This window comes from Nesoenas mayeri (genome assembly GCF_963082525.1).
Source record: "Nesoenas mayeri genome assembly, chromosome: 3".
Classification (NCBI taxonomy): domain Eukaryota; kingdom Metazoa; phylum Chordata; class Aves; order Columbiformes; family Columbidae; genus Nesoenas; species Nesoenas mayeri.
This window is the reverse complement of record NC_137544.1, coordinates 41,260,485-41,284,411: the sequence shown is the minus strand read 5'-3', so window position 1 is coordinate 41,284,411 and position 23,927 is coordinate 41,260,485. Positions and strand designations below refer to the sequence as shown.

At 36.5% G+C, this 23,927-nt stretch overlaps 1 protein-coding gene across 1 annotated transcript; it reads right to left on the bottom strand.

Moving 5' to 3' along the window:
* Positions 1-5,197: 5,197 nt before the first annotated feature.
* MANEA (mannosidase endo-alpha) lies at positions 5,198-20,354 on the bottom strand (the record flags this gene model as incomplete). The annotated part of the gene is made up of 5 exons (XM_080340890.1): positions 20,247-20,354; positions 13,421-14,013; positions 9,772-9,881; positions 6,506-6,582; positions 5,198-5,834 (listed from the first exon to the last, which is right to left on the bottom strand). Exons 2-5 carry the CDS (start codon positions 13,968-13,970, stop codon positions 5,198-5,200), a joined length of 1,374 nt encoding a protein of 457 aa, XP_080197016.1. The 5' UTR covers positions 13,971-14,013; positions 20,247-20,354.
* Between the last annotated feature and the right edge of the window lie 3,573 nt (positions 20,355-23,927).

Sequence of the window (23,927 nt, the reverse complement as noted above, 5' to 3'; positions counted from 1 at the left end):
AATGGAAATATTAAGTGATGAAATTCATCAACATTTTAAAATACTTTTGATTCACATAGAGAAATACACAGCACTGACTGTGTGTGTGAATTAGCTTTGATTGCTACCAATGTAGTTAGTTTGCTGGGAATAAGACGACATTTTTGAAATACCAAGAAGGTAATTTCACATTTCTGTGAAACTTAAGTAAAATGGCAACCTTTAGCTTCCAGAGTTTTATACCTGAACAGCAGAATATACTATCAGAATGCAACAGATACTTCTTGGGTGCCATTGTAGTATTCATTTGTAAACCATTCTCCTGAGAGGCTCATTATTTGTGTGCTCATCCCTCTTAATCTTCTGTATGAACTATAAACTTATATATTTCTGTATGAACTATAAACTATATTTTTCAAAATACAATAGTACCTCAGGACTCAAAGATACCCACAACACTGTGCACTAGTGACCTCACTTAGTAGCCGAATAAGATGTAATACAAATAGGCCTAAAAACTTCAAGAGTATTGTCTGTTTAAAAAACATTGTGGTATGTCTGTTCCTTTCAGTCTAGTTAAAACCTACACACATACTGTAACAGAAAAGTAAAAATTCACTTTCTAAACTCATATTATTAAAAAAAAAAAAAAAATCACAGACTCCATTTGAATCCCGCTTTTGGGGCATATATTTATTTTCCATGAAAGTAGTCATACATAAGCAACTAGATTTTTTGTAAACATCAAGGGAATTAAAAACATTGTTACTTAGAAGTAGCAGAATCCAGCCTGTAATTTTAACACAACAATATGGTCCTTTAAAAATAATTACTTCATTATATGCACATATATAATATATAAATAGACACACACACACACTTGTTTTTATATAGGCATGTAAGCAAATGCATCTCTGCCACAGCCAGGTGGAGTATTAAATGTATTTTTTTTAATTCATGTTCATTACATAGCAAAGATACACTATCCATTCACAACAAAATCATACCTATACAATATCAAATTAATGTCTGGCTTTTCTGCAGTGCCAATAATCTTGTAGATTCTCTTTACTGACTATTACAACTACAAATTCTCAGTTTATGCAACATTTAACATGCTAGTCAAAAGTAAAAAAGTCATGAAACAGTGACACTATCTTAAGCAAGTAGAAAGATGAGGACCAATACTTGTAAAATACTTTAAGACTGGGAAAGAGATTTTCAGCTTACATTAATTGGTAAATAATCTGTCTGTAAATACTTCATTTTTTTTTCTTTTTAGGTACACAAGTTCACAAAAAAGTGCCTTTAACTACAGTATGCCCTTCACCATGTGCCCAGAGATACATTCTCCTACTAGTAACACAGTGCTGAAAACACTCCTGTGAAATGTTCTCAAAAAAACCCGAGAGCCATGTGTAAAACGTGTTAATTCAAACTATGCAGAGTGCATTCATATCAAGTTTCCTAATAAAAATGAGTTCACTAAAGACCCTTCTGCTCCAACCACCTCTTAGGAGACACATCATTGGCACCTCGAAAGAAAGGCACTAGACAAACATGATGAAAATCAATACGAAACTACATTCACAATAATCTACAACTTGCCACTGAAATAGTAACAGCATATGCACGCGTTCTTCCCCTCAAAATTCAGTACAAGGTTATAGATCTGAGAAACATGCACTACTATACAAGATTTATTAGAAATTATTATTTCAGAGATGATGTATTCAGCTTCAGTTCTATGACAGGTCACCAAACTGAAAGAATTTACTTGGTAACAACTGACAGAAGCAGAAATGAACCTATAGATTTTATTTTAAAAATAAGTTCTCTTTTCCCACAAAGACTTGCTAGTTGTCTCAGAAACCATTTACCCTCTAGGGATACTCAGTATATGATCAATAACTTCAGGTATTTCTATATTTGCAGAAGCACAGCATAGCACAATCTGTATTCAAACTTCCCATAGTGTTTCTTGCCTAATCTATATAAATGCAGTACATAACTCACAGTACTATAACATACTATAAAAAGATGGGTCAAATGCAGTTAGTGTAAAAATATTAAGAGTAATCATTACAATATTTTTTTCAATTAGTTATGAAATAATAGGGGTGTGAAGCCAATTTGAAATAGGATCTAGACATTTCTTAAACTCCATTTCAGATCTGAAACTCATAATATTCCTCCCTCCCTCCTAATTTTGGTTGCACACTGAAGTATTTTTTTTTCCTTTACTGTAACTGTAAAGCTCAGAGCAATTGCCTCGTAAATACATTCACTTTTCTCCTCTCTCACCGCAGTAACTGTGCACTGTAACAATCTAACTCCTTTGCATTCCTACAAATCCTCTCCAACAGACCTATTTTTATTCAAATTTCCAAAAACTATCACAACTGCAGTAGCAGTCTATCAGCAAAATCCTCCATTCCCTGTAACAAGAAATAGCACTAATATTTAAGTACAGAGAAAGTATTGGGCAGGCAGGTGGGGTAGTTCTAGTAGCTGCTATTCCGTCAACTCTCTGTAGAATCATCAAATTAAATTTTAAAATCTGAAATATTTTATCAGGTTACATATTTATATTTTAAAATACACCAAGCGCATAAAAATTCAGTAAGTGCTCAGGGACAATGAATTTCTAGGCACTTAATTTTCATTATTTTCTAACAGAAATTCTGTACATTCTTCTAAAAATCCCATCAGACACCAGGGTGACACCACTTTATGGCAAGGACTAAATGATACCTTTATAGTAATTAGAGAAGTCTTTTCCAAGTAATGAAGATCCATTACACTGTTACCATTAATTATATTTTAAACAAGATAGATCACCTCAGTTGTACAATACTATGCAACACATGTCAAATGTTTCTATAAACAGCAACAAAAGAAGCAACTTTTTTAGTCACAGAGAAAATAAACTGCCACTGGCAGAAAGTAATGAGCTGAAAACTGAGTGCAAGGTTGTCAAGACTAGTAAAGTGCTCAGACAACTACAGTGAGAAAAGACCAGTAGATGACAAAAGTTTAAGCAAATGGAAAACAAAGATACTTATCCTTTCAAAAGGTTTGCTTTCAGAAGATTTTTTTTTATAACACATGAAATATTTATATGCAAAAATTCAATAATTCCCTTACATTTAAAATAAATATATGGGCTCTTCAGGCTGTAAAAGCATAAACATTTAACGCATTATAAAAACAAATTATGTACAGCTATTTAAGGGATTTATAATAAAAACATATAAATCAGTTTCCTTAATAAAGGGAGTGAGTGGTTAACTTAGAAGTGGTAACAGTCTAGCAAGTGCTTCATATGTCTCATACATTATTTTGTGACTGTGGTCATACCTATACTACACTTCAGTTTATCCATTTGAGTCTAAATAAATCAAAATAAGCATTAGTAAACATTTATTTCAGAAGCACTTTGGAGTTTGCAGAAATGCAGTAGGAAAATGCAAAAAGTTATGAAGAAATATTAGTAAGACTACAATAGCTCTAGAGATGCACTTCAACATGCCAGGTTATATATCTGTCACCCAATTTCTGTATTTTTTTCAAGCAGCTGAAGGCATTATATGACACCTCATCTCTCTAGCAACTGCAGAGAAATGACAAGAGAATTAAACCGTAAATAAGTGAAAGATACATAAACGAAGCTTTTTCATACCAGAAAGACTCTAGAAAGTATTAGTAGTAACTGGCTTATATTTATTTGGAATGACAAAGGTTTCTGGAAAAAAACATACTATTTTGTCCTCACATTCACTTACAACGTCATAGAAGATTACTGTGAGAACTGATTAAAGAGTGTAATTTCCATGGGTCCTGCTGAAAACAGTGGAATTCTAGTGGTCACAACAGTTCCAGCATATGAAATAAACCACAGGAACAGCACCTTGTATATAAATAAAAAAAAACCCAAACAACTAAGAAAAGCTAGAGATTAAACACTTGCTGCAAATAAACAAAACACTGCAATTTCTACTATTCAAAAGTTGAGGACTTTTCTATGAAGTTGCATGAAAACACCAAAGAAAGTATTGCTGAGGAAACAGATCCATGGAACTTGATACTTTCAAGCTGCATTAAGAAAAACAGTTAATAATCACAACATTATTAAAGGTGAGACTCTTAGATCTGGAAGTACTCGTTTCCAGCCACAACACAGGCTTAAAGGTAATGCTGGTAGGGAGCTTATCTGAACGATAATAGGATTTTAGTATCTACTGTTCTGAATGCTGGAACAACTAGATGAATTATATGGAAACAGAAAAATCAGATTTCAAAACAAACTAATGGGTAGTTGCTGTCATTGCTATGAAACTAGACTGTTCCTAAAACAAAAAAGAAGTTCCTAAAATTCAATTATTGTAGTACTAGTAAGACATTAGCTTTCCAATCCTTAAACATTTTTAAAAACACACTACATCTGTGACTGCAGTCAATTAGCAGAAAAACATAACAATGGAAACTTCAGCATATTTTTTTGCATGTCAAAAAAAGTCTCTTCCACACTCAAACACTTTTTAAAAAAAATTTAAAGTAACATAGAAAAAATTATGCTGTATCATGTACCAAACAGAACAAATTGAAGTAAACTAGAAATCTTTCAGTGGTTTTTTTGGAACTTGATCTTTCAAAATTACTTATTATTTATTTATTAACAAAACACACTAGTTTTGCATCACACATACCTCTTCAGTGTTTTAACCACAAGCTAATTGGATGTTAAGAATTACTTGTGTGCAAAGCATTAAAAACAGTAAATGCAGATTATTCCACACACTACAGACACACATCCTGCAAGAAGCTATCAGGATAAAAATTTAGATTACAGCATTACTTTGATTAGAAACACAACTACAAGAATAAAGGAAGTAAGTATAACTATGCCAAATTTTTCTTCTATTTTAGTCATGTAGAATTATCTCATGCAGATGTTCTGGAAGCTCAGCATGCAAGTCACCAAGTTTAAAAAACAAACAAACAAAACCCCAGCATTTTCCCTGAATATTCTTGAACTACAATATCCAATAAGACAGAAATGCCAATATTCTTATCTTTTCACTGTTCAAAATTCAAATTCAGTAGTAGTGCATATACATTCAAGAGATAAAATATAAAGACATTTAATAACAGATTTTCCAACTTTCAGTTTGTCAATGTACTCAATGTGTTAGGAAATAACTGCAGCAGCAACAGCTTACATAAGCCACTGTTCTTGTTCTTTTCTGTACTTCTCAGACCACTTCTGAGTAAGCTCTAGGTAAACATTTGGTTTATGTGGCTTATAATCAAGGTAAACCATCTGTCCAGTCCGTTTGGGGACAGCTTTTTCAATCTGAGTGCCCTCATGCCATTCATTAAATGACGTAATAGAAATAACTTCTGGTCGCACCAAAAGGGCCGCACTGAAGGCAGTCTCGTAGTACTTCCCATTGACGCGATTACGGGTGTTGTGGTTGTTCCACGGTCGGATACTGGTATCAATATACCCCGGCCCCACACTTGGAATAAACATTAAGTTGTTGCTATCACAAAAGGCTTTTAAACTTGCCCAGTTATGATGAGATGAGCCATAGGAGAAGCCATTGGTGGCAAAGTACGTGTACATTCCATCAAAGCCACTTCTGTGAATGTCATGCTTATGTCTTTCTTCTACAAGAAGTGCAATGAATAATGCATCATACGGAGTATTTCGAATAGTCTGGGATCCAGAAACAGTTAACAGATTTGCCCATATTTCGGGAATTGTTACGTAAGAATCATAAACATAAAACATGGGAAGAAATCTGCCTGTGCTGGTCTTATGCCTGTAAAAGGCTGGATGGCCTCCATATCTATAAAGCAAACAAGTATCATTAAGACAAAATTTGCCATTTGGAAAATAATGTTTTACAATCTGAGCTGAAGGCTTTTCCTAACAACTACTTTTCAAGACATAGCAATTCATATCCATTTTCAGTCTGATGTTTGCTGAAGTATTAAGTAACAAATCTGCAAAGAACCTTTAAATCACTACAAATTAATAACTTAGTGTCATACTGTGCTATTGGTATTACTTTTCTCTGAAGAGCAATTCTCTAATTCGGTTTGAAATAAGATAGTCTCAGTAGCATGATAAACAAAATAACTAGTAGCTGTACAGAATTTGTTAAACTGAATTAAAAATCATTAGAGGTCTAGCTGCTAGTTTGTCACTATAAAAATGTATGTTTAATTTATTTATCATGTAGCTAATACTTTAACAGCTTTAATCTGAAGTATCATGACTTGTGATACTAATGAATGTTGAAAGCAATTTACATTTGAGTACCTATGTAAAATTCACACTTCCGTATTTAAAAACCAGAATGAATTTTGTACAACAGAAATAGGAACTAAGTTTCTTATAGTTTTCTTCAGTCTCAGTGCACATTTTTATATATTATTCCAAGTTTTAGATAACATACAGAAGTCCCTAAACCAGCACGTAACAAACCCCAAAGGAAACCATTTTGCAAGCACTCACTTGTCAATGATGTATTTGACATTGTGGTACATACTGCGATCATCTCTGTCTTTGTAAGGTTCAATATGAAAAGTGACCTGAAAGATGAAAACATAGTAAGAGCAACACAGATGTAAAATACTATTGAATACATGGGCACCACATATTATGTGAAGCAAGTATGAGTCACTTTAAATATAGTTCATCTTCACAGAGCAAACATTTTTGTTAGTCTATTTTGAGAATAATCCAACTCTAATGCAACTCCTGCACTGATAATATTAGAAGGTTCAGATCGAAGGAAGTTTGGCGATAGAGTAAATATTTATGTGTTTTACATTAAAACAAAAAGTTGCTTTTGTTTTCCCTAGACTACAGTAAATTACAACCATGCTTCAGAGAACTTAGATTACAGCAGAAACTAAAAATTGAAATAAAATATTATCTATCAAGTGTCAAAGGACTGATTATCCAATGAAACATTTTAATATTTGATTTCTAAGAAGTGTATTACATTTGCTATAGATAATTCTCCAAGGAGAGTTTTCAGTGTCAAAACAGATTTTAAGATATGAGATATGAAAGCTTTAATTTAAAATTTTATAAAATTTATCAACAGCAATAAACTCTTGGAACTAAATCTAATACAATGTACTGCTACTGCCCTGAATTTCAAGCTTGAAGCTTATGGAATTATTTAACCTATACATGTGAAGTCATTTCAGTGTACAGAATGCCATTGTTTTAAAAAAATACTATTAAATTTAAGATTATATTAATCCAACCAACTAGTTTTTCAGAACCAATTTTAGAATAGAATGCATTTAATAAAGTTTTCAATAACTCTGCAATAGTAGCAAATTTCCACTGTAGAGCCAATATCTATGTCTATTAAGTACAAACTATAGAAAAATAGAGTGTTAGACCAAATCATAAGGACTGACAGGACAGGTTGAAGAGCACTATAATTTCATATTACATTTCACACTACCAAACCCAGGCGAATCAAAACGAAATATCTTTTAGCAGACATTTTAGAAATGCATTTTTTAAGTTAGTTTTGGTCAACTGACATTTCTAACACTTAACTGTAATAACTTACTCATGCAAGAATGTTTAAAAACATTACACTAGTAAATCCCTGGTACTATCTATACTTAATATCTGTATTCCAGTAATTATTCCAAGCAATAACAGTTCTATCCATATTCCAATCATCACCATACCACCACAGGCATTTTCCTTGGCAGCTTATTTCATTTTGCCTTGGCTCCTTTGATAGACTTGAATGCTAACAATTTCATACAATCATAGAATCCTACAATGTCCTGAGTTGGAAGGGACCCACAGGGATTATCGAGTCCAACTCCTGTCCCTGCACGTGACAACCCCACAGTTCACATCATGTGTCTGAGGGCATTGTCCAGTCTCTTCTTGAACGCTGTCAGGCTTGGGGCCGTGACACCTCCCTGGGGAGCCTGTTCCAGTGCTCCACGACCCTCTGGGTGAAGAACCTTTCTCTAATGTCCAGCCTAAGCCTGTCCCTCCTCCTCCCCTTGTGAGGAAGCTGTATGCCACTATGAGGTCTCCCCTCAGTCTCCTCCAAACTGAACAAACCAAGTGACTTTAGCCGCTCCTCATGCGGCTTCCTCATCAAACCCTTCACCAACTTTGTAGCCCTCTTCTGGACACTCTACAGTAACTTTATATCTTTTTTATCCTGTGGTGCCCAGAACTGCACACAGTGCTCCAGGTGAGGCTGCACCAGTGCGGAGCAGAGTGGGACAAACACCTGCCTGCCCGGCTGGCAATGCTGTGCTTGATGCACCGAGGACATGGTTGCCCTCTTGGCTGCCAGGGCACACTGTTGGCTCATGCTCAACTTCCCATTGACCAGAACCCCCAGATCCCTCTCTGCAGAGCTGCTTTCCAGCATCTCATCTCCCAGTTTGTATGTACAGCCAGGGTTGCCGTATCTCAGGTGCAAAATCTGTCACTTGCCCTTGTTGAACTTCATGTGGTTTGATACTGTGAGACACAGTATCTAAGGCTTTGCTGAAATCCAAAAACATTACGTCAACAGGCTTCCCTTGGTCAACTAGGTGGGTAACCTTGTCAGAGACGAAATTAAGTTGGTCAGGCAAGACTTTCCCCTCATGAACCCCAAGTTCTTTTAAGTGAGAGGAAGCTCCATCACATGATCTGAAAATTTTGGGTAAGCACAATAGTTTTTTTTCTTTTTAATAACTATTACACATGTGCAACTTATGTCACAAAATGCAATTCACACAGCATTTTTAACAGTTGCAAAATTACTTCTGTATCTGATTTAACCTTCCTGCTTGTCAAAGAATCTGCAGTTGCTACTACTGACAGGAAATTTCTCTGAGAACCTGCAGCTGGCATGACCAACTAAAATCAGAGCAGTTGAACAAGCTGTATTTTCAGTCTGCAGTACAGACAACACTCTCCAGAGATGAAATATATACAGCTACTTAGATAATTTTAAAAATCAAATTTATTACTCGGCAAGTCTAAAAGGCAATGTGTGTGTTCTTTATCCCAAGGTAAAAGAAAAGTTTTACTCTAAAAATAAACAAAATCAAACCACGATTTCAGATTATACTGATCAATCCATCTAATCTTTAACTGTTTTGATTTTTCACCTATTTCAGGAAGCTGGTAATTTAGCCTTTCTATCCTTTCATGTCCTGGAGTAACCTGAAGTCAGAGCAGCACCTCTCTGACCTTATTGTCCAAGGCAAGTGTTCCTGATACGTTCTGGAATAAAGACATCCATTCAAACTAGAACTTCTAAATTCATCTTTATTACTCATAAATGCTTGCTCTTGACCTCTATGATCCGTCACCCACTAGTTATGCAGTAATGCAAAAAGATTAGACTTTCTTCTTTCCCAACTGAAAACATCATACTGTCTCATTTTAAAAACTATTTCCTAAACATGAAAAAAAAAAATCCATAACCTCATACTCTAGATTCGGTAAGATTTAGATCTGAATGAAAACAGAAAAAAGAAAAGGCAGGTTATAATATTCTAGTCTCAAGGCAATACTACTTAGGTCTTCTCAAAATTCACTGTAATTCAAAGGGCACTTATACCTGCTTCTATGACCCAAAAGAAGTGAAACATGACAAGAGACAGAAACAGAAGCCACCATTACATGACAAGCCCCCCTACTCTATACCGTGAGCCAAACATAGTCAACACTTCATAAGGTTTACTTTCTTAAGTAGTCCTATTTCATGCATCTTAAAAATACTTTACCTTTAGATTATACTTGTGTGCATAATCCAAAATAACAGGCACCAAATTATCAGTTGGTTCTCCATTTTCATCAGCCATACCTGGTGGGTACCATGAAAGCACTATTACACCTGAAAATAAAAAAACTTAAGTTTTAAATAGTGTTTTTTAACATATAACATGTACATTATAACATTGTCATGAGCTATCATTATTGTTTGATGTGAAATGTACATACTATAAATTAGAATTTCCAATTAACCTTTTAACCAATTACAAAATCTCAGTATTCTCATAGTGGATTTTAACTTGTTTAAAATACAACAAAACAGTGGTGAGATCATCTGTCAGGGGAACAGATTTGTGCCCTGTGTCCCAAGCCTAACACTTGGAGCCATTCCTTCCCACTTTTCAGCACAGCATCCTAACCTCCAGGTTGTACCAAGAGGATGAGAATGCTTCCAGCTAAGGCATTATAGCTATGCCACAGTACAGCCAGAGAACATCAAGATACACAGGGTTAGAGAACACTCAAGAGATGAGGACTATGTGTGTGCTCAAAGAGATCCTTTCATTTTATGAAACTTTATTCCCCATCTTATTTCTGCATTGTAACTCTGGCTCCACTACAAAACAACCACTTCATACTAGAAGCAGTGACTGTAATCTCACAACCTTCTGTGTTGCTAAATGAAGTTACTGTGCTGTAGTCCACCCTTCCAACTATGTGAAATTAGTTTTTAAATTTATTAGCTAAAAAAAATGCTTGACTAACTCTCAATAATTTAAGGATCCTACTATTCCTGTCAAAAAGGATAACAACAAATATTATGACCCTATGCTGTAAATTTTTCTGATGCTCTCCATGAAAGCAAAAGAACACCTACCTCTTCAGAAAGGCTAAACTCTTGCCTTCTAAAATTAAAATGCTGTCAGATAAGTAAGTTAGACCTTTTATGTGCGCAGCTGGAAATAATATTGGAAATAGGTAAGACAGAAAAAAATACATGAAACAGTGAGGTAGGAATATATTACTAACAATACTATTTAAAACACATGGAAGAATAAGCCAATGTGATTCTTTTTAACTAGGTAAAGATTTAAGTACACAAATCAGATCACTGAGATAGGGTAGTATTCACTGTAAATTTAATCTATTTTAGTAACTTTTTAACATTTCTGACTAAAAACTTCAAAACAAACAAGTCCAAAATTATGAAAAAGTATCGATTAGAGTGAATACATCATCATCTTGAAATATCAGAACCAGAAATTTGAGCTCACTAGACATAGAAGGTAGTTCAGAATCCCTCAGCACATTCTCTCCATATTATACCGAGAATCACAAATAACAGACTATCACAAGAGATAATCCACTCCAGGACAAGAACAACACAATATTTTACCACCCTATCTTTCATTTCACACAAAAGGACAAAATTTCAAATGAGTAAAATGTAAAGGACAAGTAGAACAGCAGCAATAAACTCAGGTTACACTCAAGGTACCTTGAATATAACATCTGTCAAGACCCCTTTCTGTACCTTTAGGAAACAGGAAAAAGTTCAAGAGACAGAATTGTTCACCAAGGAACCTAAATTCACATTTGCATTGTTCTCTCCATGAGAAAGACTCCTTAATACTTTATTTCCCATGGTTAAAATAATAAAGTTATGTATCACTTCAGGAGTATAAAGGATGGACTTGATGCCAAAACCAATAGCATAAACATGTTTAAAACCAGAGTATAGACATTCAAGACAAATTAAGGACTTCAAATTGGATGACCACGAAAACAGGCTGATGCAAAAAAATAAATTCCATTATGCAATCAAAGGAATAAAATCTATTGTATTAGACTGTTAAAAATTAGGAAATTAATAAATAAGGAAAGAATCGTAAAACATAAGAATATAAAGAAGCATTGCATGAGACTCCTGCTGGTTCAATCTCTTAGATGCCTTTGATCACTACACAATAATGGCAGAAAGAAGCACTTACATGTTTCTGCTTTTGTGACATCCTTGATAAAGCCTCAGAAAAGGCTAGAAGAAAAATTATTATTTGACAGAATGTAAATTGCAGTCATGGATTAGACATTGGCTAAGAGATAAAAAGAAGACACTGTAAATATGCAAAAAAGTATCATTCTTATTAAAGAAGATGCAATATCTGAAGTAATGACGCAAGGAAAAGAAAGTTGATGACTTATGCTGGTCAAATCTAGATGGAAGAGAACAAATTCAAGTGTACTTAAATCCATAAATCAGAATAACAGCAGAAAAAGCATCACTTTTGACAAATATCAGTAATATTTTACAAAGAGTATGCCACCAGAAGCATGAACTACTCATTCACATTGCTGAGTTTCAAATGGAAAACTAACTTAAGCTACTAAAAACACCCTTATTTTGCAAAGCACTTTTCCTAGTATTTGGCATGTTTTCCACTAGCCATTTAGCTTTATTAGACATTTGTATTAAGAAGAGAAACATCACAGATTCTTCTAATGCTATGAGAGCCCTCTCTGCTTTCATCACACTACCATGCTTTATTTTGCTTTAGATAAGACTAAACAAGTCCTTACTGGGAACTAATACCTGTGATTTCTCTGCAACAGTTGTCCCACTGTTGCTGGTGTTCCTGTAATAGAGTTCTCATATTACTGAAAAGGGTGAGAAATGTTTGTATTAACGCTTGTACAAAATACAGGTTAGGTTAAAAACCAGGAGAAAACAATGACCAGGAATTAAACATTATACAAGTAAACACTACTAATGAGAATATAACAATTACATTGAAACTTCATGATTAGGTGAATGGAAGTGATACAACTCAAGATGATTAGCACCCTGAAAAATACTATGACCTCTGTCAACTACATTTACACAAGCTGTTCAGGGTTTAATATCAGCCTATATGACTCCTTATTTTAAAGGCGAACATAAAAAGGACCATAAAGTCCAACAAGAAAAAAATGACAGCACAAATATATTGAATATTCTAATGTATATAATTAATCCTATTTAGAGAAAGGGAACATCAATTTGTATTGGATAAAAATATACTTTTGGACAAAGAAATAAACTATAATTAGCTTCACTGAAACTATTGTACCCAAATTCAAGAAGGTTTGGATTAGACATTTCCATAGTTAATGAGAACACCTACAAACACACTGCATAAAATCTAAATTGTATAACAGCTATAATCGTACAAGGTCTTTGACATATTAATTAATTCATAATTGTTATTAAACACGAAGAATTAAAAAAAAAAATTCTATTTGAACAGATGGCTCTATGGCCATGTTAATATGATTTTCTGAAACCTGTTCTTAAAACTGAAGTATTCATCTCCAGAAATGAAATACACAGACAACATATTCTAGCAATGGTTTTTGTATTTTCTACATATGGTATCAGTATTTAACAGTAAGTCATGAAATATATGCACCTACAGGATTACAAATATAATGTTTCTGTGCTGTTACATCCATTAGACACAGCTTTGAAGATGTGGGGTTTAAAACTCAGAAATACAAAGACATTTACTAGTTTCAGACATTTTCAGAATTACATAGAAAAACAAAAGAATGGGTCAGTTGTGTTCATTCACATATTTAAGGCTGGATAAATGAACAACATGCTGAAACATTAACATTCATTACCAGTTGAAGCTGAACGCATTTGTTTCATGTGGGCTTCTATGACAGAAGGGTCTTTGGAACTGTAAGATCCCAGTTCAGGGTAAAAGTTGGCCCCGATGTCCTCAGGGGGATTATGTCTTCCTTTTGGATAATTGTTTGCAATTTTGGGATCCCAATGTGGCAACAATGGATGGTTCCAGTGAATATATTTACCATCAAACTGTGGATTCCCAAACCAACTATAGTAGAATATGTGAAAGTTATAATTTGGAGGAGACAGCTCTTCTTCCAGCTTGTTGACAGGAGGCAGAGATGCTTTCATAGTATTGACTGCGATACTATGCAAATTATTGATGCGTGTCACAGGATCTGCTTGAACCCTGTTCAGTGAATTCTGTTTACTGTCTAAGAGCACCGTCCGTTGTTGAAGCTCGGGAAACAAACCAAGTCCAAATGGATCCCCAAAACCAGCTCTGTCAGGTCTCAGAGTCTTCAAAGCCATCATTATGGAGCAAATAAACAAAATAAAAAGCAACAAAATGATGCATGTTCTTCTGCGAAATCTTGCCATGATGTCATAGTTCAGAATCCAAACAGAAGGATTTTGGCCGCAACTGATCAAAAGACAAATATTTTAAAGTCAGATTTCTTATTACCTAATTCAACAGTATGAAATGCTTAATGAAATTTTTAGCTAACTGAAATAATACAGAGAGAAATGTGATGCATACACTGACTGCATAAATAACAGCGCTTTTTTGCAGGGAGAGAGGAACAAAAAACATTTCTGCATTTGAAAACATATGTCAGGTTCTGAGGTTCTATCACCAAGGACTCACATATTTTATAAAACCTCTTACTTTTGAACTTAATTGTTTTCCTAAACCAAATAAATCCCATTAAATGAAAATTCTGGTTACATTATTTCAGAGCTATCATGTTTTGACAAGTCTGATAGAAATAGCCGCACAGAAAATAGAAGAAAAAAAAGCAGAAGCCATGAAAGGAGAATAATGCAGCAGAACAAGAGTAAAGGACAAAATAGGATATGACAGAAGTACAGCTTATGTTCAGATGTACAGGTTTCATTTACTAACCTATTTAACGGCTTTAGACCAACCACTTTGTGTTTAGTTAACCAATACACTGACTAAATACTTCGGCAAATTAAACTCAAAACAACGATGATTTGCAACTTCACAGATCTAAAATTCTGTTTTATTTTCTGAATTATGTAAACAACAAACCAGCATAACATTAGGGATGTACCTCTACCAGAAAGCCTGTGAGTTAGCAGCTGGCAGCCTGTTATTACAATGTCACTGCTGTGTGACACTTCATGTAGGATTCCAGGCTTAAGTTAAAAACCAAGACAAATACTAGACAGCAAGCTTTGAGCCCTGAAAGTAAGGGGAAAAAAATAAATATAACAGAATGCCTGATTATTTATAACTTTAATTCCTGCTCAACATTAAATGCAAGAGAGACAGAGAAAATTATTAACGAAATTTAGGTTACCACAAAATTACATAGAACAAGGTTATGCATAAAACTGACAACACTAAACCGGAAAATGTTAGAATAAATTTCTGATTCAACAGCCACTAGACACAGCAGAGCTGTGACCTTGTATTTCTGTCACCGACCTCTAAATTTTAGAATCTTACTTTAATTTACTGAGATATACGTGTCGTTTTAAAATACTTATAAAATACCTCACCTTAGTTTCCTACCAATGTTCTTTACTACTGTTAAAGTGCATGCAGCTCAAAACACTCTATTTGTTACTGCTATCATAATTTCAGATAAGGAAATTTAGAATATGCCTTTTAACAATACAGCCTGAATTGGATTATCAGTATGACACTGCCAAAACCAAAAGTTCTCCTTCCAACCCTAATCCATTCATCCTGCTGTCTACTTTTAGTTACCTCTGGAATTCACCTGATTTTCATAGGAAGGTTAGTCATACACTTCAACAGCAAAACCCTGTTAACAATTCAAAAATAAACAACAAAAACCCCTGTATGCACTTTGTAACGTTTCCTTTGTTAGAGAGCTGACTCAGCTGAATGAGTATCACTGCATTAATGCCAACAAAAGAGGTAATAGCACAGATGGGGGAAGGGAAAAGAACAAAAATGCTGCTGATCATTTTGCCCAACTGGATTGTGAAACCATAGCTTTGGCTACTGTCAGGGAAAATTACAGCTCATATGCTTATAGAACTTCATTTAAGACTTTTCATTAACAGATTTCACATCACCTTACATCAAATTACAGGGTTCTTTTTCTATAGCTCATAGTCCACCCCAAGATATCAGAATTTTGTCAGAGAGATTATTTGGAGTCAAAAACATTTTCCCTCTAGTAAGAAACTAACTTTAAATACATTTAAACTCTTTCTATTATTTTTTCTGACTTTTTCAGCCTTCTTTCTAGTCTATCATGCTACCCCTCTCCCTGTGAGTTTAGCTCAATTTTCAGATTAGGCAAAGTGAAGTTTTCTAAAGGGTCAGGATTGTGGTTTTTCTGTGTGGTTGGTGGTTTTGGTTTTTTTTCCCCTCCCTCTTTTTTTTTTTTTTTTTTAAATAAAAACAATCTTACTCAACTGACTAATATATTAAAGTATTCTGTTTAATTTAAGTCAGATGCTATTGATCCTCATCAAGCAACATACAAGACTAACAGTGATAAATTACTTCCGCAATTATTATTTTATCTCTTCTGTAAAAAAGAATTCACGACTGTATTGTCTATAATTAGAACGTTCATAAGGTCTTTCATGTGGGCTTTCCCATTCCATATTGAAGAAAGCATTCCTTTTTATTCTTTGCTTGACATATCTGCTACTAAACTCCACCTCATCAAGATTTCATTAACATAAAATGTTTTTTCTGAAGTGTCAGCAATTGCTTCTTATTTCAACAAGTATTTTTTCAATGCAATATTTATCATGGAATTATTTTGAAAAATGAGCAGCACACTTCCTAAAATTTGACTAGCATCAGGACAGACCCTGGTCTACCATAACATATTATGAACCTCTAGTATGCTTATATAGAGGCTCAGCATCAAAGCGCAAAATTTCTAGAAGGGACACTCATGGTAAAAGCTTGTATTTTGGGGAAACATCAGTCTTAAGGATGACACAATATAGATGCCTATACCATAAAAGCTGCATTGAAGAGCTACAGGTTGTCAATGCTTGCATTATGTCAATCTTATTCCGAGCTACTCTGTAGAGACAGTGACAGATAAATTACACTCATCAAGACTAGTGCCCCAGCAGAACAGTAATACTGGGGAAACAGACTGAGCAAACATGGCATGTGAAACAGCTACCTGAAGTTATGTCTATCCTTGGAACTGGAAAAATCTTAGAATACAATTCTGATTCAACAGCCATTAGAGATAGTACAGCTGTGATTTTGTATTTCTGTCATGGACATCCAAATTTTAGAAAATTACTTCAATTTACTGAGGTACACAGGTCATTCCTACATACTTAGGAAGTATTCTGCCTTGGAATGTTGGGTTCATTTGGATCTAACAGCAATTCCCTTCCTCAGTAGGAAAAAGTCACCCTGAATAACTCCAGCTTTATGCAGATTAAGATCTAACACACAGACAGTTACCCTGACTCATATGATGACTTGTTAACTAGTAGCAGATGTTGGATTCCAACCCCAGATCACCAGTCCCTGCCTACAGGCAAAGAACAGGTCCAATGCAGAGCAATGCTTCATCTGAACAGTGAGGCATCTTCAGCTATTTTGGGGATCAGAGACTTCCTGAACAAATGGTCATTTACTTGTAAAATGTGCAAAACCACCATCTGTTTAGAAACTCACCTGCTAGCTTAATTGATGCCCCCAATTCTCAAATTAGAAGGGACTTGAATACAGTGTGACTTTCAACATGCCTTTTTTTTTTCCAATTTTGCTCCATAACCCTTTTCCAAAAACTTCTGCTTTCTGTCAATTCAGCTCACAGCTAATGCAGACAACCTGACTACAGAATTACTATCATCCCTAAATCCAGTTCCTGAGCAGTAAAAATGAGCTCAGAGGTCAATATTGTGAAATGAAAATTGTTCGCTTCACCCTGTTACTTTTTTTTTGTTTGTTTGTTTTTACATTTTTTAATCACCCAGTCGCAGTTTACTTACAAGTCCTTTGCCAAATTTTCTACTGAAAGGGGCTTGAAGTCAGGATCTTCAGTTAACTCTGGCAATGTACTCTGCACTACCACACACACTTTTCCAAATCACAGAATTGTAGAATCATTTCAATTGGAAGAGATCCTTAAGATCATAGAGTCCAATCATAACCTAACTCTAGCACTGAACCGTGTCCTTAAGAACCTCATCTATATGTCTTTTAAATACCTCCAGGGATGGTGACTCAATCACCTCCCTGGGCAGCCTGTTCCAGTATCTGACAACCCTTTCCATGAAGAATTTTTTCCTAATACCCAATCTGAACCTTCCCCAGTGCAACTTGAGGCCATTTCCTCCTGTCCTATCACTTGCTGCTTAGGAGACCAACACCCTCCATGCTACAACCTCCTTTCAGGTAGTTGTAGACAGCAATAAGGTCTCCCCTCAGCCTCCTTAAGGCTAAACAGCCCCAGTTCCCTCACTTGCTCTTCCTAAGACTTGTGCTCCAGACCCCTCCCCAGCTTCATTGCCCTTCTCTGCACTCTCTCCAGCATCTCTTTTCTGTACTGACGGGCCCAAAACCAAACACAGGATTTAAGTTGGGGCCTCACCAGGGCTGAGTACAGGGGGATGATCACTTCTCTAGTTCCACTGGCCACACTATTCCTGATACAAGCCAGGATGCTGTTGGCTGTTTTGGCCACCTGGGCACACTGCTGGCTCATATTCAGCCAGATGTCAACCAACACCCCCAGATCCTTTTCCACCCAGCAGCTTTCCAGCCACTCTTCCCTGAGTCTGGAGTGCTGCCTGGGGTTGTTGTGACTCAAGTGCAGGACCTGGCACTTGGCCTTGTTGAACCTCACACAATTGGCCTCAGCCCAACTATCCAGCTGGTCCAGATCCCTTTGTATGTCTTTCCTACCCTCCAGAAGACCAACACTCCCATCCAATTTGGTGTTGTGTGCAAATTTACTAAGGGTGCACTTAATCGCCTCATCCAGATCATTGATAAAGAGATTAAACAGAACTGGCCCCAATATTGAGCCCTGGGGAACACCACTCGTGACCGGCCGCCAACTGGATTTAACTCCATTGAACTGAATCATGAATTCTTACCTTCAGGTCTAGACCCAAGGCACAAAATTCAACTGATATATTTTGTTTTCTCTTTTTATGACTACAGACACTACAATATGCTTCACTGCACATTAGAAAAATATGTAACTTTAAACATTAAAGGGTAGAATCTGTATTTCCATAACATTCAGTTCCATTCATAAAAAAAAAAAAATCTTATTTAGTTATTTTTCTTCCAGTTTGTAAGCTGCTATGTAGACCTAAAACCCTCAAATAAATCTAAGTATATTTATCCCTCTATGACCATCTCTGTTTCAAATTAATTTGTTTCTCATGTAGGAATAAATTTTATTAAACTTATCACAGTAGTATGAAATCTCCAGCCGTTTTTCCTAAAACAAAAATTACCTCCATTAAAAAAATGGTATCTGTGAAAAAAGCTGAAATATTTTCTAAACTGTTCCTTAAACACAATAGCAAGCCTGCCTCAAGCATAACCTCTCCCTTTCAAGCTCATACTTCACAGTGGTGTTTATTTTGCTCCCTCATTGCTGCTTTTTATACCCTTAAGCTATCCTGTTTGTCCTATCCTTCTGTTAGTCCTTTCCACTAAATGAAGAGTACAGATGGACAGAAGACAATGTTTTTCCCCCCATCACGTTTCTCCAAATAAGGCTATTTCTTTAGTAAAAAAAAATAAATAAGGGGGGGGGGGGGGCTTTAACTACTCTAGTTCATTTTGGTCATATGATAACTCAGTTTCAATACCCCTATGTGTTGGGGTTTTTTTCCAGTTTTACTGATTCCAAAAGACAAATACGCAATGCAAAGTAAGAATGTTCAGATAAAACAGATGTATTTATTTTAGTAACACCCAGCAAATACTAAAAAAATCCACATTTGTTTTTGTGTTCCTTAAACATAACAAAAGTGCAATACAGAAGAAAGCTCTGAAAATCTGACTTTCCTGATGAAAGTGTAAGATCATCCAAAAGTCACTTTGGTTACCAGCTCATGGCTGGTATTAAAGCTTTCCAGCTAAGTTTTCTAAGCTTAGTTTCTGCTAAGATTTCTCGGCTTGAAGAAACTGAAAACTCTGAAGTGAGAGATCAGCACGGGCAGCTGCGGAGCCAGGCTGTTTCACAACAGCTCAGAGTGAGAAAGAAGAGCGAAGCCACCTCGCCGCGTTGCTCCCCCTTCACTGAGCAAGCCACCAAATTACGAGCCTCTACACCTTTCCCTAACACCGCCGATCCAAGCGCCAGCCCCTGCCAGCGGCCGAGCACCTGCCGCGGGACAGAGACGCAGCGAGCGGCCTCCGCAGGCGGGAGAGCAGCGCCCGAGGGGCGCCCCCGGCCCTTCCGACAACGGCTGCGGGCGGGGCCGGGCGCCTTCCCCTCTGTCCCGACCTCTCCCAGCCCCGAGGAGTTTTCCAGCACGGCCCAACTCCGAGGAGCCCCAGGGCTACGCCGCGGCGCCCGGCCCAGCCCGTCTCCGCGCTGCCCCTTCCCCAGCCCCCGGGGTCGGCGGCGGCGCTAACAGGGCAGGTAGGGCCCGGACAGGGCCGCCAGAACGGCTGTTCCACGGGCCGCTGCCGTTACTCACCCGCCCGACGCATGGGCGCTGCCCGGCGGGAAGCGGGGCGGGGTCGGTGGGCAGCTGGGCGCGGCGGCCGCGGCCCGACAAGCCCCAGCAGGCTCCGGGGCGACCTCACACCGCTCCGCCGAGGCGGTGACGAGGAATCGCGCTTGCGCTAACAGGCGCGCATGCGCGGGGCCGGCCGGCCGGCCGGGGCGGTGGGGGAGCTGCTTTGCGACCAGGGGGCCGGCTGGTGCCCCGTTAACCGCGCCTGTGACCGCGCTGTTCGTGCGTGGCCGTGAGGCCTCAGTGCCGGTAACTGCTGGCACGTTGGGAGAAACCGAGGTCATCAGCCGGGGGGCTCGCTGGGCATCCCTGGCTGTTCCCTTCCTGGTCTTACTGCGAGGAACGGAAGTGAGCAGCTGGGTGCTAGAGCCCTTAGGCTTTGAAATAGCTTTATATATATTTTATTTATATTATTATTTATTTATTTTCTCAAAAGGCCTACAGATTCTTCAGTTCTTTAAAATTCTTTGCTTTAAAGCTAGTTTCTTTTCGGCCAGGGAAGAACTTGCTCAATGGCGATGGCTGAATGAAGTCCATGGCTTACATCCATGGATGGTGCACGATGAACTGCGATGGGTGGTAGTTCACACTCTGGGTTAGAACACAGCATTTGAGATGGTGGTGCATTGAGAAGGTTGGCACGTTGTGACGATTGCCTGTCTTTATACCCTGTCAGCTATATGGGAATAAATCAGAAAAACGGTACATGGGTGAAGTGTGATAAGTACTCCTATAATACAGGCATTTAGTAGTTGTGTATAACTGCAAAAATGGTTTCACACGCTACCATTTCATGTGTGCTTTACTCTTTCTTTTTGCAAAATAGTGAAAATGGGCTATAAATAGTTTCCATAATAACCAAATTAATGAAAAAAATTATACCCATTTTTCTACAGTAAAATCAGAAGAAATCTGTCAAAAAGAACACAAGCGCTTCAGATAGACTGAACACAAATTGTTGCAATACGTAAACAATACAGTTTTTCCATAGAATGAAAACATTTGTTTCCCTTTATTGTATGAAAAGTGACTATAATGAGTTGGATCCCTGTGGTGTAGTTTCCCTGCTTGTGTATTTTTTCCTTTTTTCTTTTTTTTTTTTTTTTTTTTTCCTTAGAACCTCTCTAAGCCCTGAGAGAAATAAACAGTGACCAGAATTGTGGTTTCATTGATATCAATAGCAAAACTTTCATTGATTTCAACAGAGGCAGTATTTCACTCCATATGTGGATGAAAAGACTTGGAATGAGTGTCTCGTACTGTAGGTATAAACAAGATAAACCCATAAATTCAACAGCTCCCATAGTTCTCCTTGAGTTTTGAGAAAAGACAGGCAGAATTGCCTCATGATGTTTTTCTTTGTGCTGTCTGATGGAAAATAATTTTGCAGTAATACTTATTACTGATATTTATTGTGTGTATCTGAGTAATTTCATTAACAAGGAATATGTTGTAAGTGATTTGGGAATGTCATGCTTTAATAATAAATGAGTTGGCATATGAATAGACTGGAGATCAAAATTTGAAGTTTGATATCCATTTAATTTCCTCTCAGTCTTACAAAATTTCTCTTTTACTGCATTTTCTTTCTTTTGTTGTCTTTTTTCTTGTTTTACCGTTTTTTCTTTTTCTTTCTTTCTTTTTGTTCTCTATTTCGGAAGAAAAAATAGTATAAATGTGCACTTCTGTTTTATGGAGAACATAACTTTAATTTTCACTTTACCATGTGGAAGAACTCCTACTGGAACTAAGAAAGTTTGTTTGAAAATAAGATAATCAGAAAGCTTAAGAGAGGGAAAAGTAAATCTGAAGCTCAATTTGATCATGTTTCATTAAGAGTATGTGTTTACAGGATAAAAATTTATTAGTGTTAGGAAAAAATACCAACGGAAGAAAATAACTAAAATGTGTTGTTCTGGCATAGTCATATTATTTTGAAACACCTTTTGGTGAAAAGACTAAATCTACTGTCTAAGATAAACAAACAAACAAACAAACAAAAAACCCCAACAACAACCAAACAAAGCCCGTCAAAACTGTTAAATCACACAATTTCCTCCAGGCCTTTCTGCATAGTTAGGAAACTAAGCAATTATGTTCAGTTTTAGCTTACGTGGAACAAGAGAGGTTAATATGACTGTGGTAATATTATTGGTTAACTTTCTTTTTTAATGTCTTGTGTTATATTTTTTTTTTCCTTCTTGATCTTACGCTTATTTATTTTTCTGTCTTAGATCAAGATGTACCTTTCCCTAGCCTGCCTTCAGTGTATGTTCTTATCTTACCTGCAGCTTCCATAATTTTCTCTCTATTATATCCTGTAACTTCTCACTTGTTCTATAGCAGACTGTTCTGCCTTCAGAACAGACAAAAAAGAGGGAATAGCCTGTGCTTGTAGCCTTTCCTTCTATTCTCAATAGTCCTGTCTGTCTCAAAATCATCTATCTCTCTGTTTTCCTTCCAGTAACCAGTCTGAAATTCTGTGAAATTCAAAACAAAACAAAAGCCAGGATAAGCTAGAAAAAAGATTGGCATTGCAGCCATTGGAAATATACTGTACTCACCTCAGGAAGTTCCATTTACTTTTTGTGTGTTTGGATGATGCAGGCAAGTAGAAGTTTCTTCTGCTTACAAAGAAAAGTCATCTAATATAGCTAATAAATCTGGAACACCAAAATATGGTATACTTTGTTAATATAGCAGCGTCTACCAAGCTTATTGAACTGTGTGCTGTTTTATATCCTGCATTTGTATGGAGATTATTTGTTGGGTAATGAATGCAGAAAGTATAGTGAACATCACTTATGTTAGCATATATTTGGATATGCTTTTTCCTTCTTTCATTTCTTACAAAGTTTAAGAACCTTTCTGGAAAGGTTTAGCCAGTTAAAATGTGATTCTTTCTAATGCTCTTTTGTTCCAAGTAAAGTTACATAATGGCTTAGAGAGTGAGGGGAAACAATTTTTTCTCTCTGCCCACAAAAGAAATGGTACAGAAAGAATTTACATATTGTTTTCAAGATTTTCTGTGGAGTACTAATCAGTGTGCAGGTGTGTTTGATTTGGAGTCTCATCTCTTTCAGAAATTAGAAGCCTTATTTGTGCTTCCTCTCAGATTAAATGAACTGTGATGAGACAACGGTGTTTTCTTCTGGCAGAAAATGCAATTCAGCCTAGGTAGTGTTATGCGCTGGTTTAGTTTGGTTTGGTTTGGTTTGGTTTGGTTTTTTCCCAGCAGTGGCAGCAGAAGAAATAGTTCTTCAAAGGAAGATGAATGTTTAGGTGACAGGGTGATAAATGCTTTAAAAATATCTGAGTTAAGTGGTATTGGCAAGAAAAGGAGCCAAAGCAAGGGTGAAGTTAAAAAAAAAAAAATTACACATTTAGCCTGTGGGTAGTCTTTAAAAACATATCCATTTGGATTCAGAGTGTTCCAATATCATTTAAGCATCCTTAGTTGGGTTAGTATTAATAGAAGAAATAACTGAATAGTATTTCAACACATTTCTAAGAGTAATTACACATTTCAGTTGCTAGTCACCCATTAATGCATGCAAACTTTCAGAAGAAATAAGTGCAGTCCTTGTTGACATAGAAGACGATTTATATATAGAATGCAAATGCACATGCGTGGATTTCCCT